The 19,305-nt window shown below is 31.2% G+C and overlaps 1 protein-coding gene across 1 annotated transcript; it reads left to right on the forward strand.

The window, feature by feature from the left end:
- LOC109343575 (protein EMSY-LIKE 2-like) lies at window positions 2,801–9,463 on the forward strand. Its single transcript, XM_019581934.1, has 8 exons — window positions 2,801–2,903; window positions 5,568–5,683; window positions 5,803–5,912; window positions 6,186–6,381; window positions 7,577–7,798; window positions 8,710–8,784; window positions 8,887–8,944; window positions 9,030–9,463. Exons 1-8 carry the CDS (start codon window positions 2,864–2,866, stop codon window positions 9,173–9,175), a joined length of 963 nt encoding a protein of 320 aa, XP_019437479.1. The 5' UTR covers window positions 2,801–2,863; the 3' UTR covers window positions 9,176–9,463.

Here is a 19,305-nt window from a genome sequence, read left to right on the forward strand (position 1 = left end):
TTTCATCATAACATCAAAGTTTTTTCGTTAAATAATTTTTAAAAGATTGTCTTACTCATAACCAAAAAAAGATTGTATTACTGAAAAGTTGATATGATTTAAATATTTGCATATACGTACATCAAAAAGATTAGTTTTATAAAAAAATATATATGTATATTATTTATGCATAGAAGTACGTAAATTATATGTAACAGTTTGGAGCCCGTGAATATAACAATGAGTTGGTGTTGCTTCATTATTATTGATTAATTGATACAATGGTGTTTAAGAGATTTAATGTATTCAGAATTAAATTATATGAAAATGGATATTTATTTATACATAATGTATATGTTTCAACTATTAAATCAAATCGCTTGTGCGAAATTGTTGACGCAAGAATGATATAGCAATTTGATGCATAAACTTCAATTTCATTGGACTTGACATATTTATTGGTATATCTTCAACACGACCATGAACAGAAACTAGAATAAGAAAAACATTATATAAAAATATTTTAATATTAGAAATATCTAATTTCAATTATAAGCTTAATTTAAGTAATTTTTAAAATATATTTTGTAGCTTAATGGTAATGACTCATGGAATAATGATTATTTGTCCCTGAGGTCAGAGGTTCGAGCCGCAGAAAGCTCCCTTTTGTAAGAAATAAAATATTGCATGAGCTATTTAAGCTTGTGGATGGCACACTCGGTATATTCATATAGCAGGAGGGTCATATGTCAGAACTATGGTGTTACAAGTTCTTCTTCACATCGAACAAACTCAAAGAGGTAATTGATCAAGACTATACAATTGGGCACATCTTATATAAGGATCCACTAAAATAAAAATAAATGTAAACATAAAGGATATTTTGGTCTTTTTATTATTGAGTAAATATTTATTTTGGTCCTTAAAATTTTTAACACATATCAATTTGATCCCCGAAAACAAAATTAAACTAGTACTTAAAGATCACGAATACTAGTCAAAATAGTTCGTGTTAAGAGTCATAAAAAATGTTAAACTGATTAATTTGACTAACATTTGATATATTTAGGGACATTTTTGAGGTTTTTAAAATTGAGAGACTAAATTGATACACACAAAATTTGAGGGACCAAAATATATATTTACTCTTTAATTTACCTCATAGTCATCCATGTAAAGGGTTGCTATTGATGGGATGACATCTTCTCTCTCAAAAAATATGTCATTTCATTATCACCACTTGCGATTTGCTAAAAAATACTTAATTATTAAATTTTTAACATAGATATATTTTTTCAACCAATCACAAGTGGATGACACATGAAGTGATTCATTGAGATAGAAAATGTGGTCCCTTTATTGATTCATGTATGGTTCTCTCTTCTAGGGGCGTAAAAGTTCGGTTCGGTTTTTGGTGCATTTTAGTGACCGAACCAAACACATGGTTTGGTTCTGGTCAATTAACCGCAAATTTAACTATAGGAACTGAACCGAACCGCTATTGAATAGTTCAGTTCGGTTCCATGGTTTTTCCTATTATTTTTTTTATAAAAAATCTTGCATCAATTAAAAGTTCAAAATGTATTACAAGATATATTGTTTGTCCATAAAAGGAAAAACATTATTCTATTATTATAAAAAATTATGACTCGTATATAGATAGTAAAAAAATTGAAACTTGTAATTATTTGTTAGTAACATATATAACATTATGTAATTTATGGAGAAAAAAATTGAATTATCACATATATAATAACACAATCCACTATTAGTAACATATATATATTAATAACATACATAACAATACAATTCACAATTACTAATATATATATATATATATATATATATATATATATATATCAATTAGTACAATATATAATAGTTATATATATATAACCTTACAATTCACAATTAGTAACACATATAACAATACATATATAATATTATATGGTAAATGTTAGTTTCAAAATCAATACCGCAAAAGTCAAAAGATATGTTCCAAATCATCAAGACAATGAAAAACAAATTAGTAAGTAACAACATATATAATACTAACATAATAACATATATAATACTACCATTTTCATAAATTTGATAATTTAAGCTACAAAATTGGTTGAAGAATTTAAAAAATAATAAAATATCATTTCCTAGTATCTATTTCTTTAATACGTGGTTCAGTTCCAATAGTTCCTAAATTTATAAAACCATAAACAGAACCGAATACATATGGTTCCTTAAAAAAATAACAGAAACGAACCACATTTTACAGTTTGGTTCAGTTTCATTGGTTTTAGGGTTTAACCGGAACCGCTTACATCCCTACTCTCTTCTATTTGGGCTTTAACAGTTTGACAAAATTAGTTTTATTTTTATTTTTTGTGTATAAGTTTGTTATGCAATTTAAGTTTATTTTAGTAACTATATTAAATTATGTTTCTTTTAATTTAATAAAAGAAATATTTTTAGATAGCTTAAAACAGAATGATAATTTTTTAGTAATTGATAAATTTAACGTTGAGAAAAAATGTATACATTAATAATATATGAGTTTGATACATTATTTATTTATCATTCATGTTTTATAATCGTTAAAAATAATACAATATAAATGAATAGTGGATGATCATGGTAAAAGGGTACATATCTATTATCCACAAATTGTGTCACTCGTACTAGTACTAGTTTAGGATTGGTTAGAAAAATAATTAATTATAAATTTTTAACTTAATTTTTCAATCAATCATAAGTATAACTTGTGATACACTAGATGTGTTCCCATGATAACGTGCATAGCTCTAAAATTTAATAATAATTAATTTTTTGATACTCCAACAAACGGTTAGTATTTTAGGAGTGAGGAAGAACCAGCCTGGCAGGGATCATGGACTACACCCACGGCTCAAAGAAGCACCGCACCATTGGTAACACTAACACCTTTACTCTTTCTCTCATTTGTTTTTTTTTCCAGGTTTTTGCGAGTTGATTTTTGGATGAGTACACAGTAAAATTGAATATTTTTGAGTTATTTCAGAAGTGTATTCCATGACTATAAAGTCTCTCATCTAAAATCCTAAATGAACCTTACTAAACTTTCATACACCATTTTCTCTTACTTTCTTCAATCTTATGTTTGGAACTGGGGTTGAGATTCCAAAATGTAAAATGCAAAGGATAGCTGAAAAGTTCTTATTTCTTATTGCATTGCTTCAAATGGGTATTTCTGTTGTGAAATTAGCTGCTTGTTTGACTTGTTTGCTGTCCCCTAATTTTCAGCACATAAATAAACAAATAATATTTGGTTTCTGTTTTTTAATGTTTTTGTTTAAAAGTATGATCATGGGTATGAATGAAATTTACAGTGGCCGACAGTACTTGTGTGCTGCGTACATTCTTGATGACATGTATTTGACCCCTTTTGAAGTTTGTTTATAAATATTTCTCTGCAATAGTATTTGGGTGAAGCCTTTTTTGTCATATTTTTTATTTTGGTTTTTGCATTATACACTCATTGGCAGTGTTATTTTCCCCTAGTACTACTAAGGGTATCCCTCACCTTATAGGTAAGGAACTAATCCCTTTCGGGGTGTGTGACTACCCCTCCTAACAAGTATCGCTCCTGGGAATTGAACTCTTTACCTTTTGGTCATCCTGGGATCTAGCAGTGCCTTACATTATTAGATTAATGTCTTCTTGGTCATTCGCAGTGATTTTGGGCACAAACAAGTTTTTACAGGATATTACTTCTCAATATAATAAATATATCACTCACTGAGAACTTGTTTTTTATTCTTGAGGGAATATTTTATAGGAATAAGGCACTTTTATCTTATCAACAGTGAGTATATTCTTACCTTCCTCACTTAGACTCAGTGACACACTTAAAGCACCAGCAGCTGTGGTTTTTATTGTTAATGGAGAAAGGACCCATTGGGATTAGTTGCCTTTTCAATAAATGTAATGCACTTGTGCCACATGGGACCCATTCAATAATTTTCCATCCTTTATATGAACAGGGATCCTCTCCAGCACCGGAGAGGGAAGTCCTGTTTTTGCTCTTAGTTTTAAGGATAAAAATGTCATTGTAAGTGTAAATAAAAGATACATCTGTCATTACATTCTGTTTTTGCTCGGTTTTTTCATAGCACTTTATGACTCCCTTTATGATCTATTGCAGATTATTTACTTGTTTGTTTACATTTATCCTAGAAAGTTCATAAAAATAACATATGGGTTATAGTTAACAGTTTTGTAGTTTAAATGTCCATGACTCCATGCTCATATGGTTACACATTGGGTGATTATTTCAGACTCAGAACAAGTGACAGTAAGATTTTGTTTTAGACATTTCACTACTATTTTTAGTATTCTCATTTTAAGCTGTGGAAAGGTGTTAAGGGATAGGGACTGTGGATCCTGTTCTGCTGGAAGTATGGTGGAGTCAATGGAAGCTCAATGCAGGAAATTAATGAAATGACTGTTAGATTAAATGGAAATATCTCAAAATATCATTATTCTAGTGTATATTTTAGTATCCTAGTTGATCTATAAGAAATTACTTTCTTAATGATTGTCCCTTATTTTTTTCCTTATTTAATTAGGATAAATAGGATTGTTGGGTTTGTCTTCTGTAACATATTAATACAATGTCATTATGTTGGTATGAATATCATTTTCATATTATTGTGAGTCTCTATTCTCTATTTTCATCTTTCCTTACCTAAATAAAATCCATCAATTCAGCAATGATATTCAAATGTTTGAGAGAAAAGGGAGTTTCCCTTCGTAGCTTCATAGCTAATCGTTGTCTCCATGTTGAGAGTCATGAAGCTTGGATTGTGGCTTCAATAAAGTTGCCTATATTACATACCTTCGTGTGTGTAGCAATGCAGGCATTTGATTCCCTAAAGTAATGCTCATTCCATTGTTTCAAATTATGGATCGCCATACCTGATTTGACCGCAATATTATAGTTGCAATGACCTCCGCATCTGCATCACACTGCAATTATGGTGTTACGCTGAGTCATAATGATCCGGTTGCACCGGGCTACTACAGCAAAACCACATCAAATTCAAAAAAATATATTTTAATCACAAAAAATTCACAATGCAACAGCCTCAATCTACATTGCAAATGCCACAATTACCGCATTCTCAATAACCGCGGCTATGATCACAATCTCGACTGGAATGTAATACAGCCGTTCCTTCTAAAATAAGTATCACCTCTTCTGTGGCATGATATGATGTATATTATGCTTTCTCCCCTTATTCATTTTGATATATGATGTGCATACTTTTCTTTGTTCACTGGTACAATTTAGTTGGTCTCCACCGTAAAATGTAAGCCAAAGAAAGTTGGAAGTCACATCTCATATTCCTAAGTAGTGTTGCCTCTTTTTTTGGTGAGTAATTACTGCTGATTCTTTTGGTTTTTGACTCCAATTTAAGAGTTAATGCATTATCAGAAGTTGTATCACATAGCTATAGGTTGATGACCGGTCTCTTAACTGTCACCATGTTCTAGTCCTAAATATATATTATGTAGTCATGGTTATAGAATTAAGAGAATGTCATTGACTACAGAAGCTCATGTCGAAAGGGATATAATGGGTTTGGAGCATCAAATTCACTGTATGGAAACTGAGGCTTACAGTTCTGTTTTGAAGGCTTTCATTGCTCAATCTGATCTTCTTACTTGGGTAAATATTTATCCTTGACCTGTTCTATGTGATCAAGTTTGTCTCTTTATTGAGTATGCTCATTTGTGAATTGTGTCTTTCTACATAAGGCATGTGTTGAAACTTTTTTGTTCCTGCAGGGTAAAGAGGGCCTTATGACTGATCTGCGAAAGGAACTAAACATTACAGATGTTGAACATGGTAAAATCCTGACGATGATCAACACAGATGATTCAGTTAAATGGATAAGGTCAATTGTATTTCTTTTCATATTTTGCTGCCAAATTTGCTTAGATTGCAATTTTAACGGGGAATGCAAAATACGGCATCTTTACTAGTTTTAACATTTTATGGTTCAGGGATAAAAGGAAAGTGGCATCCCATTCTCAGGATTATCTTAAAGTTAATAATACTCCTGGATGTGCTTCTTTTCATATTTTGCTGCCAAATTTGCTTAGATTGCAATTTTAACGGGGAATGCAAAATACGGCATCTTTACTAGTTTTAACATTTTATGGTTCAGGGATAAAAGGAAAGTGGCATCCCATTCTCAGGATTATCTTAAAGTTAATAATACTCCTGGATGTGCTTCTTCTTCGATGAGAAATTCAATTATAAGATTGAAAGCTCCTCCGCCTTCTGCTTCATTTTATCCTCCGAAGAATGTGCCACACGGCCAAGTTTCTCTTACTCCTATTCCTTTTCAATCTTCAATGCCCGTGAGTAAATTTAGCTTAATACAAATATGAGAATGTTTATATTGCTGCATTAACAGCCTGTTTGGTTTAGATTCTGGATACTCATGAATCACATTTGAAGCTAAATTAGTGCATTGAACAGCAGAAAACATGCTTTGAATTCTTTTGCAGAAATTTATGTTGAGATCTAAAATTAGAAGTTGAAAACTGGTACTTTTGCTTAACAAAGTCAATTGTCATATTTTCTAATACAGCATATTTACATAAATATCAATAACCATGAATTTACAATTCTTTCAGTAAACACTTAATTTTCTTTGGTAATTCGACAGTTGGAAAAACAATTTTGTCTAATAATATTTAAACCTCAATGATATTTTATTCTTCTAAGATCAATTCTTCCACAGTCATTTTGACTTTGCTATTTGTTTTCTAACATAGATAAAAGGATTTGGTCCCTTGGCCCTTCTAGGGTGTGTTGTGCAGATCCTGTTTCCAAGTTTTATGTAATTATCCTCAAATTTTATATGGCTGCTTTTCTTCTTTTTCATGCCTCGTTCATTAATTTCTGGGTTGGATTCCCAGTTTTATGTTATCCTCAAAACTTATAGGGATTTTACATACTAACTAGGACTTTATTTGGAAGGATGGCCTTTTTTACATGCATGTTTGTATTATGTGTTTATGAAAGTTTTACCAAACGAAAAATGTTGGAATTCCAACAGCGCCTGCAATCGATTCATTGGTGTAGTTTATATACCGGTTGGGCAACTCCACTTAGTGCAAATTGGATATAAGATTGAATCTAACATGGTATCAGAGCGAGCATCTGTAAATGGGGATATTAAAGTATCACATTACCTGCCTCAATTCTTGGGTTGGTAATTCTACAAAATGTCAATTGCTTATAAGATGGAATCTAACGCATAAAAAAAGTGTACGTGCACTTTTTAACTAGGTAATGACTTACTGTTTCTCTTGTTAGAATAACATGTTTTGGTAGTTTTTTCCCTTGGATAAACATTTACTAAAAACTGCACCACACTGTCCTTCCATCTACAAGCTGGTAGTGAGCCGTAGGCATAGTTTAGGGGCGGTTCACGACTTCACGTCATGGTTTCATATGCATATCTTTCGCCATTTTTTATTTATAATTAATTATATTATAAACACAGTTGAACCTTGGGTTTATTAATTGAGACTTTCTTTGTGCCAGCCAAAACATAATGATGTTCAATTGGCTGCTCAAGTTTCACATGGCCATGGGAAGCTATCAATGCAAATGTTCAATAGTTGCGTTCAGTTACCACCCATCGGAAGAGGGAAAGTACTGAAAGGAAAACATAAATTGAAGGACTTTCACACATCTGAGTGTGTCCAGTTAAAGAATAAATCTGATTTGATTCAGATCCGTCCAACAGATTTGGTTATCCATGGTGTAAGAAAAATCCTTAGTTTGTACTTTGTATTTTTCTTTCATTGGTTTTATGTGTTACTTTTATTTTCACTGATATGAATTAAATAATTCATTAAATAAAGAGAACCAGAAAATACACTTTGTAGTGGACAAACCATTGTTGAAATGTTTGTGATCATTGTCTATCATATTAAATCCACTGTATCTTAGTACTTGATAATATTTTATTTTGTCTACAATGACTAGTGCTCACTTTTGAAACACTTGTGTTTCTGGTCTAATTTCATCTTTATGATTTTTACAAGAATTGACTATGTGGTCATGGTTAAATACAATTGAGGTGCTCACATTAGGATGTTTTTTATACAACAAAAATCAAACCTTAATCACATTAGGTGAGGTCGGCTAAATGGATTGAAGGACGTCATAATGATCTATCATAAATCATATTCATTGAAAAACATTGATCTCTTTTTCCTAATCGTTCTGCCTGTTTTTTTTCATCTTTTAATTGTTTTTAGCAGGTGAATTTGTGTTATATTAACTTTCTCCTTGTCTCTTGTCATATCTTTTGTATGTTCTGTGTGGTATACATGCTTTGTTTTAAATTTTATTTTATTTGGCATATGATTCGGTTACCAACCTTGAAGGATGGAATCTCAAGATTGTGCATTGCAGATTTTTAGATTATTGAAAATTCCATATTTATAGCATTTTTTCATGGATTGGACTACATTATTTATTGTATGATATTTCCTTTGACTGTTAAGATATATTTATTTCATGATTTGATGCCTATCAATGACTTTCTAGATAGGATAACTCCTGTATTTTTTTGATACATTATGCATTTAGCAATCAATTAACAAGTACTGAAATTTCTGGTCTCTGTTTGTTCTCATTATCATGTGTTAATTCCTTATATATGGCAGGTTGAGAAGATGCTTTTCAGTAGAGAGAAACCACCTGGCCCAGTTGAGATTGAGAAAGCTAAATGGGCTCTTAGGGTAACTCCTGCTCTTTGAGATGCATTGAGTTGCCTGAAGTATTTCATATTTCTTCAAACAATTGTGATAAGTAGTGTATTATATGTATATAATTTGGTCCAGGAGCAAGAAAAAGCTTTAATTGAAGCACTTGGCAAACTCACTGATGTGTCAGAGAGGGGTAAGGATATTTTCACGGTATTCTTCTTGGGTTTTCCTTTTGAACTTGTTTTGATGAATGTATGGATAAATATTTGGTTTTCCAGATGATACATCCGATCCGATACGATGTTACGAGGTCACCAAGAATACACCTGGAGGACAAGAAATGATGATGCATGGCAATTTCTGTGGTCTAGTGGGCGGGTTGAATGGACTTGGGGACTCATTCCGAACCATGCCATCGGGATGATGATTTCATAACATGGGTATGGAACTTTTGAATCTGGATATAGAGGCTATATAAATAGCATGCTAATACATGATGCTTATTTTGAGTTGCTGGATCTGTTCATGTGCAGTTTACTTTTTTCAGAGGTAAAGCTTTAATTTTAAGCTAGTTAGTTAACTGTTATGAGATGAACACTTTTACTGTGACTTCTATGAACACATGTGCTGAGTTATCGTACTACTAACAGCTTAGTGCAGTGTAAAATTGTAAAGGATAATCCAATATCTTTCTATTAACCAGGAAAGTTTATATTTCTTTCTTGTTAGTTGTTATAGTATTACAGTTAGACATTGTGTCATACTTTTATTATGGTCTTATATGCTTTGGTAAAAAGCATTTGTTTTGTGTATGGATGTGTGGGGTGTCTCATCAGTTATTAGTATGATATGAATCACTTTGATCTTCATTTTAGAAATGTTGATATATGTTCACTGACATTTCGTGTCCGTTTGCGAGTTGAGTTTTAGAGAGAAAGGAAGGGAAAGTGAATGCTTCAGAGTCATATCATAAGTGTATCTCATGGCTCTGAAGCCTTTCTATTTCATTATTTCCCCTCCAAAACTCAACTCGCAAATGGACCCTTAAGAGGATTTCTTCCTCACTAAATGGGTTCTTTGCTATTTCTTTCTTTGTTTTCTTTATTTATTTGCTTGTCTTTGTTTCTTGGTAGGGGGTTAATATGCTGTTACTATTATAGTATGTTTTGCTCCTTGCATTCATTGCTATAGCATATTGGTGTATTTCTCATAAATTTGATAAATTCATTCTATTGAGAATTCATAGAATAGATTGTTTATGAAAGGAAAAATGTATTACAAGGAAGATACAATCTTAGAGCTACAAAAATGCACAATTGACATCCTCCTTCTCTCAGCCTCACCCTACTTAGACCTTTCGTACAAGTGTATTCCCTAACCAAGTCTCTAATGGCTTGTTTATAAGTTGGTTTATGGAAGGTAATGGAGGGACGAAAAATATTTATAGCTACGAAATATACTTATTAAATAGTTCTGAAGTCTTATCTTTTTTCCCTTGCAAAATTCAACTCGGAAATTAATCCTAACTAACTTTGGCAACTCAACTACCTCCTACTTCCCTTTTTCCTGTACTACCTCTCCGATAAATTATTGTATTGTTCGAGACCATTCAGGAACTAAGTTTAGGTCCACCAAAATCTTCACGATAGTTCCTCCTCGTAATTCATTTCAAGAAAACCGATTTGGTTTAACCACCAACAAAACTGACATGTGGAAGCTTCTGAGTACAAATCAAGTCCACAAGATATGTCCACAAAAAGTTAAGGACCTACTCTCTTTGTACAAACCAGCCTACTTTTTGTTCCTCAAGGGAAGTGTTAGATTAGGAATTAAGTAGACCTATTGAACAAACCAACTTGCCCCTTTTCTTTTTTCTTGCAAGGAATGTTTTAGATTAGGTAGGAATTATAGGTTAGTACTAAAGTGAAATTTTGATATTCGTATAGGCAGTTTTTATGTTTATATTTGGGTATTATGAAAATAGAAGAGGCATGGTTACCCCTATAGTTTGATTATAAATTTGTTCCTTGAACACTTTAGCCATGATATTCTATCGGAGTGAAGCTTGTATAGACACTTGTATAGATATATACATATCTATCCCAAAATAATTATATATAATTATATTCTTAAGGTTACGCCTACCGGAATGTGTCATTACATGTTTCGCTTGTTCTTTTGACACTAATGCCAAGTTTATTCTTATATTGTAATTGAACATAAGAACTGCTTGTGGAACAGAGAGATTATGTATTTGATATTGTCTCATATGTTGTCTCGGACCAATGATAATAAAGCAATAATAATAATAATAAATGTTTAAATTTTTTAATTGAAATAACATATTTTTATTAGTCCAGCACATGATTTGGGACAAAAGATATTTGTTCTTGATTTTGAATAGGCATAAAATATTAACTTCTTTGTTTGTTTGAAAAGATCAAAATCTCTAACTTGGCAAGAGAAGGGGAAATAATAGATTGTCAAAATTGACGATGAAATATATAGTCCCTACGATTTGGTTCATTATTTATAGCCTACCCCTTAGTCAAGACAAGAATGAATTTCTCATAAAAAGGTTATTTTTAGTATTAACTGGACATACTATACATCTTAAAGTATTCATGTCATGTATTGTGGTGAATTTATGTAGGTATGCATGTTTAGGTCTCTCTGGGAAACTAGAACTGCAATTACAACGCCACATAAAACAGTTGATTATGCAAATCAGGAGTATAAATTGTATTAAATCCAATGTATGTTCTATAAAGTAATCAATGATGAAAAACTTAAATGAACTAATAGAGGATAGTGAGATCTTCATTTTACTCAAGAAATAATGGTAGAGTTAATGAGACATAAAATGTGAACATGGGTACACAATTTCCCCTCCTTCCCCATCAAAAAATTGTCAAAGAAAAAGCAACAAATCATGGTGATCCTTATGGAAGTGAACTACTAATAATTAAGAATTATTTTGTATAACCGAACTTGTGGCTTTTGATTCTAGGTTTTAATAAAATCATCTTTTAAATGATAAAAAATAAAAATAAAAACAAAAAAGGAATCAATTAGGTCTCATGTTGATTATGTTAAATCTTGCAAAAAAACTCTAGCTAAGTAGCTAATGGTGTTGCAAAATTGGTTTTAAATATGTTTGTCTTTTTTCATAGAGAAAATTTTTGAGAAACTAAAATTAGTATGAAAAGACTAAATTTCATACTAATTTTAATTGTCAATTAGTATGTCATTTTTCATATTTTTTTTGTACTACTAAAAGTATTTCCTTATCCATGTGTCATATGTTATGGTACTCTAATCATGTCATGTGTGTGACTGCTATTCCCAACAAGTATCGCTTACAGTACTTTAACCATGCCATGTGTCATGTGTTAACCGCATCATCCCTGTGAAATAAAACCAAAATTATGGTATATAGAGAGATCAAAACCCATGAAAAATGTTAAACAAGACTCTGTATTCACTCTTTTTGTTGGTTGGAATTCATGGATATCCGGTAATTGAATAGTGGACCTATGTTATTCAATATATGGGTTCACATGAAATCCAAAAAGTGTTTTGAAAAGTAATGTGTTAAACAGTACATTACTAGCAATGCTCTGTGCAATTCATCTAAATTACTAGTTCGCTTTGAGTTACTATTGATTTGCATTACAATTAATAACACAAGAAATTACTTAATGGACAGGAAGAAAACAAAAGTTTCAAGGAATTTTGGACCAATTGCATATGACTTTAACAGTGAAGATAACATTATTGTTCTCTTAGATCTGGTCTCATACATTGTCTTACACCAATAAAAATATATCATGCTAATTAAAAATTTATTATTGTTGTTGTTTTGTTCTATTATTATTATTAGTGCAGAACAATGTGAGACAAAATTTATGACAATGGATCTATGTTCTTTGGAAGTTTGTAATGCAATGATTATATGAATGTGATCCCCTAGCCTTGCATGATTATCTAGAAGTGATTGAGAGACCAGATAAGTGATGGTTTTTCTTCATGTTTCTAATGACAAAAATGTAATTTCATGAAAAATAAATGGATAAAAGTATCATTACATATTGTCTTTGATGTGTTATTGTGTGATACCTTACTCATTGAGATGAGGATTCTTGTCTTCATTCTTGTTCCATTTGGTGTTTTCATCCAATCAGAAAATCTTATTTAATTAAAAAGAAAAATTATAATAACATAAATTAATATTTTTACATTATTCTATAAAGTTTAATTATCTCGATACATGGGAACATAATTTTTTTGGGATAGAGGATTCTTATCCATTATATTATATTGTGTCTCACTAATGAAAACAACTCAAATGGGACATGGCTTGCCTTTTTTATCATTGGAAGATTCATTGGACATCTTTTCTTCACAATATAAGATGTGGTCCTTGATTGAAACATGTCACTAATGTAGTAATGCCTTTCGTTGAAGCAAGTAATGTTTGTAGTCCTTATTGCATTAAACCATGCACTATGAACCTCGCAACAAGAGGATATCATTGATAGACATCTTGAGATGTTGTCCTTTGTCCTTTTATGAATGATGTTGAATTTTGAATAAGATAAAGGATATGATTTTTTAAATAAAATTCAAATAATTATGGTTGTTGTTCGAAAAATAAAATATGGGTTTGATTTTGTTTATTAAAAAATTAATTGTTTTTTATTGAGAATTAAGAAATAAGATCAAATGTGATCTGCCTAGTAAATAAGGGGTTAAAGCTATAAATATGTATGTCCTCTTCCTCTTCCATAATAAAATTTAGAGTACAAATTATACTAATATCCTCTAAGTTTTAGTAATATTATACAAATCATTTCTTTTTTTTTATACTTATACAAATCATCCCTATTTATATACATACATTAGACTAATTATCATTGCATGAGAAGTAAATGTGATTTTTTAAACAAAAAAAATTAATAAGTGTAGTTAAGTTAAACAAAATATGGTATATTGTGGAGATAAAATCAAATAGTATAAGAGTCGATGTTTCTTCATTATTTTTGGTTCGATACAAAATACATCAATAATTTTAAGGATATGATGTTTAAATCACTCTTATATTATGTTATAACAAACCAAAAATAATGAAAAGATATTGATCGTATATTATTTGGACTTATTTCCATACTATACCATATTTTTGTTTAACTTAATTACACATATCGCATTTTTTGTCCAAAAAATTACACTTATCTCTCCTATAAGAGTAGTCAATATAACTTATGTATATAAATTAAGAAAGAATTCATTTATGTAATTTCACTAAAAATTATGTACTCTAAATTTTATTCATCATTCCTTCTCTAAATAGTTTTTTGTAGTTATACCCTCCTTTTCCATCCGTGTTTGAGCATTGCCCCTCCTCTATCTTCCTTTTTCCTGTTTTTTCTCCTGCATAGCATGTCAATCATTAGTTGTTTCATTATCGTCGATAACCGTTAATCAAAACTGTGTATAAGTGGCTTTTCACGCTTGTCTCATCTGTAAAGAAGATCTTTGCTCTTGACCTTGACAAGGTTTTGATGAAGACATCAACATCACCAAAAAGAAGAAAATGAAGAATACTTATGAAGACAGTGAAGATTCAAGCTTCAAAGATATTCAAGACTTTTAGTCTAAGTCTAAATAGGTACTTCTATCCTTTACTCTTGATTATACAATAATAGTAATACTCAAACTATTTTTAAAAGAAAATTGAAACACTTCAAAATACTTCAAACAATTTTCAGAAATAGTGTGAAACTGATTACTTCATCTAAGTAACAGGTTACATGTGTGATAAAAGAGTTATTCAACTTAAAACAGATCAGAGTAATCAATTACTGTCTTTGAGTAACAGATTACCAGTGTTATTAAAGTTGAGTAACCAATTACTCAACTTGTTGTAATCGATTACTCTAATTCAAAAATTAATGATCAGTGGACAGAATATTTGAGTAATCGATTACTCAATGCTGTAATCGTTTACTCAGAGTTGTTGCATCATATTTTCAAATTCAAAGTGAATGAGCTTCAACCCAAAAGACATGTTTTCATTCCAATCAATTCCTACCCTTTCAAAGAGACATTTTGGCTGATTGGAAAGCCTATATAAAGGCATTGAAAATCACAATCACAACACACAACATATACACAACTCTTATACAAATTTCAAAAGCTCTCACACATTATGAAATTATTTTCTGCACTTTTTGCAACAAGTTCTTAAACTTTTAAAATTGATTTTTCTGAAGTTGCTTAAAGTGAAAGTGTTTCAAGTTTACAAACTTATAAAGAGCATTATTACTAAGTATACAAAGAGTTGATTGGATTGCCTGTTATATCACTTTCATACTTGTAAAGGCAATTCCGCCATTGTTGAACATTCTTCATTATTATTGCAGAATACTTTGAGATGTTGGGGTGAGATATTGTAATTGCAACTCATAATCTTTAGTGGAAAAATCTCTTGTGCTGCAAGAGTACTGGACATAGCCGTCGGTGGACAAGAAGGTGAACCAGTATAAAAATCCTTGTGTATTCTCTTCTCCTTTATCTCTTTGATTTTACTTATTAATTTTCTGCATATATTTTCCGCTGCACTTTAACTCTCGATTTTTCAGAAAAAGTGGCCATTATTTTAAGTCAACTAATCCACCCTCCCCCTCTTAGTTGCAATCTAAGTCTTACAATTGACACCAGAGCTAAGTTTTGAGTAAGTTATTCTCAAGTCTGGTCCTATATTGAAGATGACATCAAGATCATTCCTAGGAGAAGGTTCCAACATCAACCGCCCTCCAAGCTTTGTTGGAGAGTGATATGACTTTTGGAAAATCAGAATGAAAATCTTCATAGAATCTCAAGACTTGAACATATAGAATACAATTGAAGAATGATCATATGAACCCTTCAACGTAGTCAACAATGTAAGGGAAGTAAAGCCCAAATTTTCATGGAATAATGAAGATAAAAAGAAAGGGCAATACGACCTTAAAGCCAAAAACATTCTTATGTAGGCTTTAGAAGAAAAAGAACTCCTTAGAGTGTCAAGTTGCAAAACGTCGAAATAAATTTAGGACACACTAGAAAGGATACATGGAGGCAAAGAAGTACAAAGGTCTACAAGAAATAGTGAAGCATTAACATCAAAGCAAAAATCTACATACTCTATATGCAGAAAACCAGATCATCTTGAATGTGCTTGTCTAGCCCTACAAAAATATCATACTTTCAAAAGAAAGAAGGACAAGAAGTATAGAAGAACAAATGTTATATCAGAAGATAAAGATGATGGTTTAAATGCAGAACTCAGAATTAAGGAGCAATCACATATTTCCTTGATGGCTTCACACAAATCAAATGATGATTATGAGATTAGTAACTCCGAACCAATTGATACATTTTCATATGATGAGTTACAAAATGCTTTTAATGATTTACATCAAGAATATGTTAAGCTTTCCAAGCCTTTCCTAAAACAGAAAAATGAAATTTTTATTTTGGAAAGTCATAACAATGTTCTAAAGAAAGATATTGAAAAACATATTTCTTCCTCGTGTCAAAAATGTGTTGCTCTTGAAACTAAAGTTTCAACATTAAGTCTTGAACTTAATAAATTTAACAAAAGCAATCACAATTTAGACAATATCATAAAAGTCCAAAGATATTCAATAGACCATAGAGGTCTTGGCTATGCAAATAGTCGTGTGGCTCAAAATGAGATTGTCTTAGGAAAAACAATTGTGGGAAGCACTATAAAGTTTTATAAAGAAAGTGTTCATACTAATCCTATTTTTAAAATAAAATCTTGGACACATAAGCATCAACCCACTTATTCTTACTGTGATAAAATTGGTCACACACCTAACACTTGTCATATTAGAAAATATGGTGAGTTATCTGGCCAATATAAATGGATAAAAAAAGGTGTTAACCCCGCAAGACCCAAATCACATTAGGTACCTAGAAAATATTTTTAATTTGTTTTGCAGGAGTGCTTGAAAGTCATAAGCATAAATGTATTATCATGACAACGACTGTTCAAAGCACATAGCATGTGGAGTTTCAAAATTATCTTTTATTCAATTAATAAAGGCCTTGTTACCTATGCAGTGAACATCCAAAGAAAAATCATTGGTATAGGTAACGTTGTTATTTTTTTAAATCTAAGTGCATGGTATGATCGTCTGACTAAATTTCTACTTGAAAAAGGTTTCAAAAAAGGAAAGGTCGACACTACACTCTTTATAAAAAGAATAAATCATCATACTCTATTTGTTCAAATTTATGTAGATAATATTATTTTTTGTTCTACTAATGAGGTTTTGTGTAGTGAATTTGGAAAAATGATGCAAGGAGAGTTTGAAATGTCCATGATGGGGGAGTTACATTATTTCCTTGGACTTCAAACCAAACAACTTGATAATGACATTTTCGTAAGTTAATCCAAGTATTGCATAGACTTATTAAAAAGATTTGACATGGATGGTTGCAAGCCAATAGCTACTCCTATTGGATCCGGTATTACATTGATACGGATGAAGCAGGAAAAAACATTGAAATATCAAAGTATCGAGGTATGATTGGATCTCTTTTATATTTACCTACCAGTAGACCTGATATCATGTTTAGTGTTTGTCTGTGTGCTTGCTATCAATCTAAACTAAAAGAATCACACTTAGTTGTCGTTAAGAGAATCATGAAATATCTTAAAGGTACATCTAATGTTACATTGTGGTATCCAAAAGGAAGTATATATGATTTGGTTGGTTATTCGGATTCAGATTTTGCTGGGTCATATTTTGGGAAATGCTTTAGTCTCTTGGTCTTGCAAGAAACAAGCATGTGTTGTCCTAAGCATTGTTGAAGCTAAATATATAGCAGCAGGTAGTTGTTCTGCCCAAGTGTTGTGGCTTAAACAACAATTACGAGATTATGGCTTAGAACTAGGGTGCACTCCTTTAAAATGATAAAATACGAGTGTTATAAACCTCACAAAGAATCATGTTATGCATTCTAGAATCAAACACATTGATATAAGACATCACTTCTTTAGGGACCATGTCCAAAAAAAGGACCCGTCTGTAGAATTTGTTGATACTCACAACCAACTAGCAGATATATTCACTAAACCATTGGCAAAAGAACATTTTTATAAAATTAGACGAGAATTAGGCATTCTTAATGAAGCATACTTTTCTTAAATTCTTATATATGATTATATGTGTGCTTCATTATATCTATTTCATGCCTACTTGAACTTAAATGTGTTTAATTATGTTTAAAATTTCAATTTTTGGGTTAAAAATTATTTTCATAGCTCAATTTTGCCTAAAAATAAGTTTTTCTAGGTCAGTAATTGATTACACTAGAGAGTAACCGATTACAAGGTTGAACTGCGTGTTTCAGTAACCGATTACTCAAAATGAGTAACCAATTACTCTTTGTTGCTGTTTGAAAATTTTAAAATTTGTAACTTAAGTAACTGGTTACTCACAATTACTCTGTCGTTATATATGTATTTTTATGCATTTTTAAACTTTTTTCAAACTCATCTTCCTCATCAACTCGTGTTCTCTCTTGCTCAAACCTCTCAAACCCTCAAATCTTTGTTTTTGATCCGCTTTGGGTGATTTTTGTGTCTACTCATATCATATTTTCAATTCTAAACACTTATACACCAACATTTTCGTGTTTAGTGGCCTACATAAAAAAACCCAAATCTCCAAAACCCAAAAACCTCAATCCATGGCTTCCTCTTCTATATCAAAGAAGCAATGCACAAATGTGACTCAAAGGAACCAAGGAATTTCATCTTTGGAGTCTAACCCTATGGATTTGACAAGACTTCTTGCTAATAATGAGCAACGTAAAATCTTTGAGGATCACTTCCATGGTCGCATTATCTTCACTCCCAAATACAGTAATCTCAGGAACTTTGAGTTTGAAGATTTTCTATTTCCTTATCTCTTGAGACAACAAAACATTTTCAATTTCTGTTGTGAATCAAATGAAATTTATCCCGAACTGATTAGAGTACTTTACTGTAACATTAACTTTAGAAACAACCGTCTTACTTCCTATGTAAAAGGAAAAGACATTACTTTGGATTTGAAAACCATGAGTTCATTGTGCTGTAACATACTCTATCAGGGGAGCATTGCAGGTTTCGGCCTTGTATACGAATGAGAAAATTATGATCGAAAAGATTTTTATTATTCTCCGTGTAGAATTACCAAAGAGGAAATAGAAACGCGTAAGCAACATGGTTATGATGAAACTGTTAAAAATAGAGATATCCTATCTGTTGGACATCTTAAACTAGAAGACCATTTGCTTCATTATTTTCTGAGTTATGTCATCTTACCAAAATTTTCAAATCACTCTCAAATAAGTGATATAGAACTCCAATTGATGTGTGCTATGAAATTTAATCTAAAAATCAATTGGACTCTGATGATAATGAGACAAATGTGGTCTGTAAGAGGAATCAAAAGCCCTTTTCCATATGCAATCTTCATAACAAAAATCCTT

Source organism: Lupinus angustifolius, chromosome LG03 (genome assembly GCF_001865875.1).
Source record: "Lupinus angustifolius cultivar Tanjil chromosome LG03, LupAngTanjil_v1.0, whole genome shotgun sequence".
NCBI classification, from domain to species: domain Eukaryota; kingdom Viridiplantae; phylum Streptophyta; class Magnoliopsida; order Fabales; family Fabaceae; genus Lupinus; species Lupinus angustifolius.

Bases quoted from the DNA above. Each gene is read 5' to 3' on its own strand.
- LOC109343575 (XM_019581934.1), top strand. From the start codon at position 2,864: ATGGACTACACCCACGGCTCAAAGAAGCACCGCACCATTG. The intron at 2,904-5,567 runs GTAACACTAACA...CATTGACTACAG, and splicing joins AAAGAAGCACCGCACCATTG to AAGCTCATGTCGAAAGGGAT. The intron at 5,913-6,185 runs GTCAATTGTATT...TTTATGGTTCAG, and splicing joins GATTCAGTTAAATGGATAAG to GGATAAAAGGAAAGTGGCAT.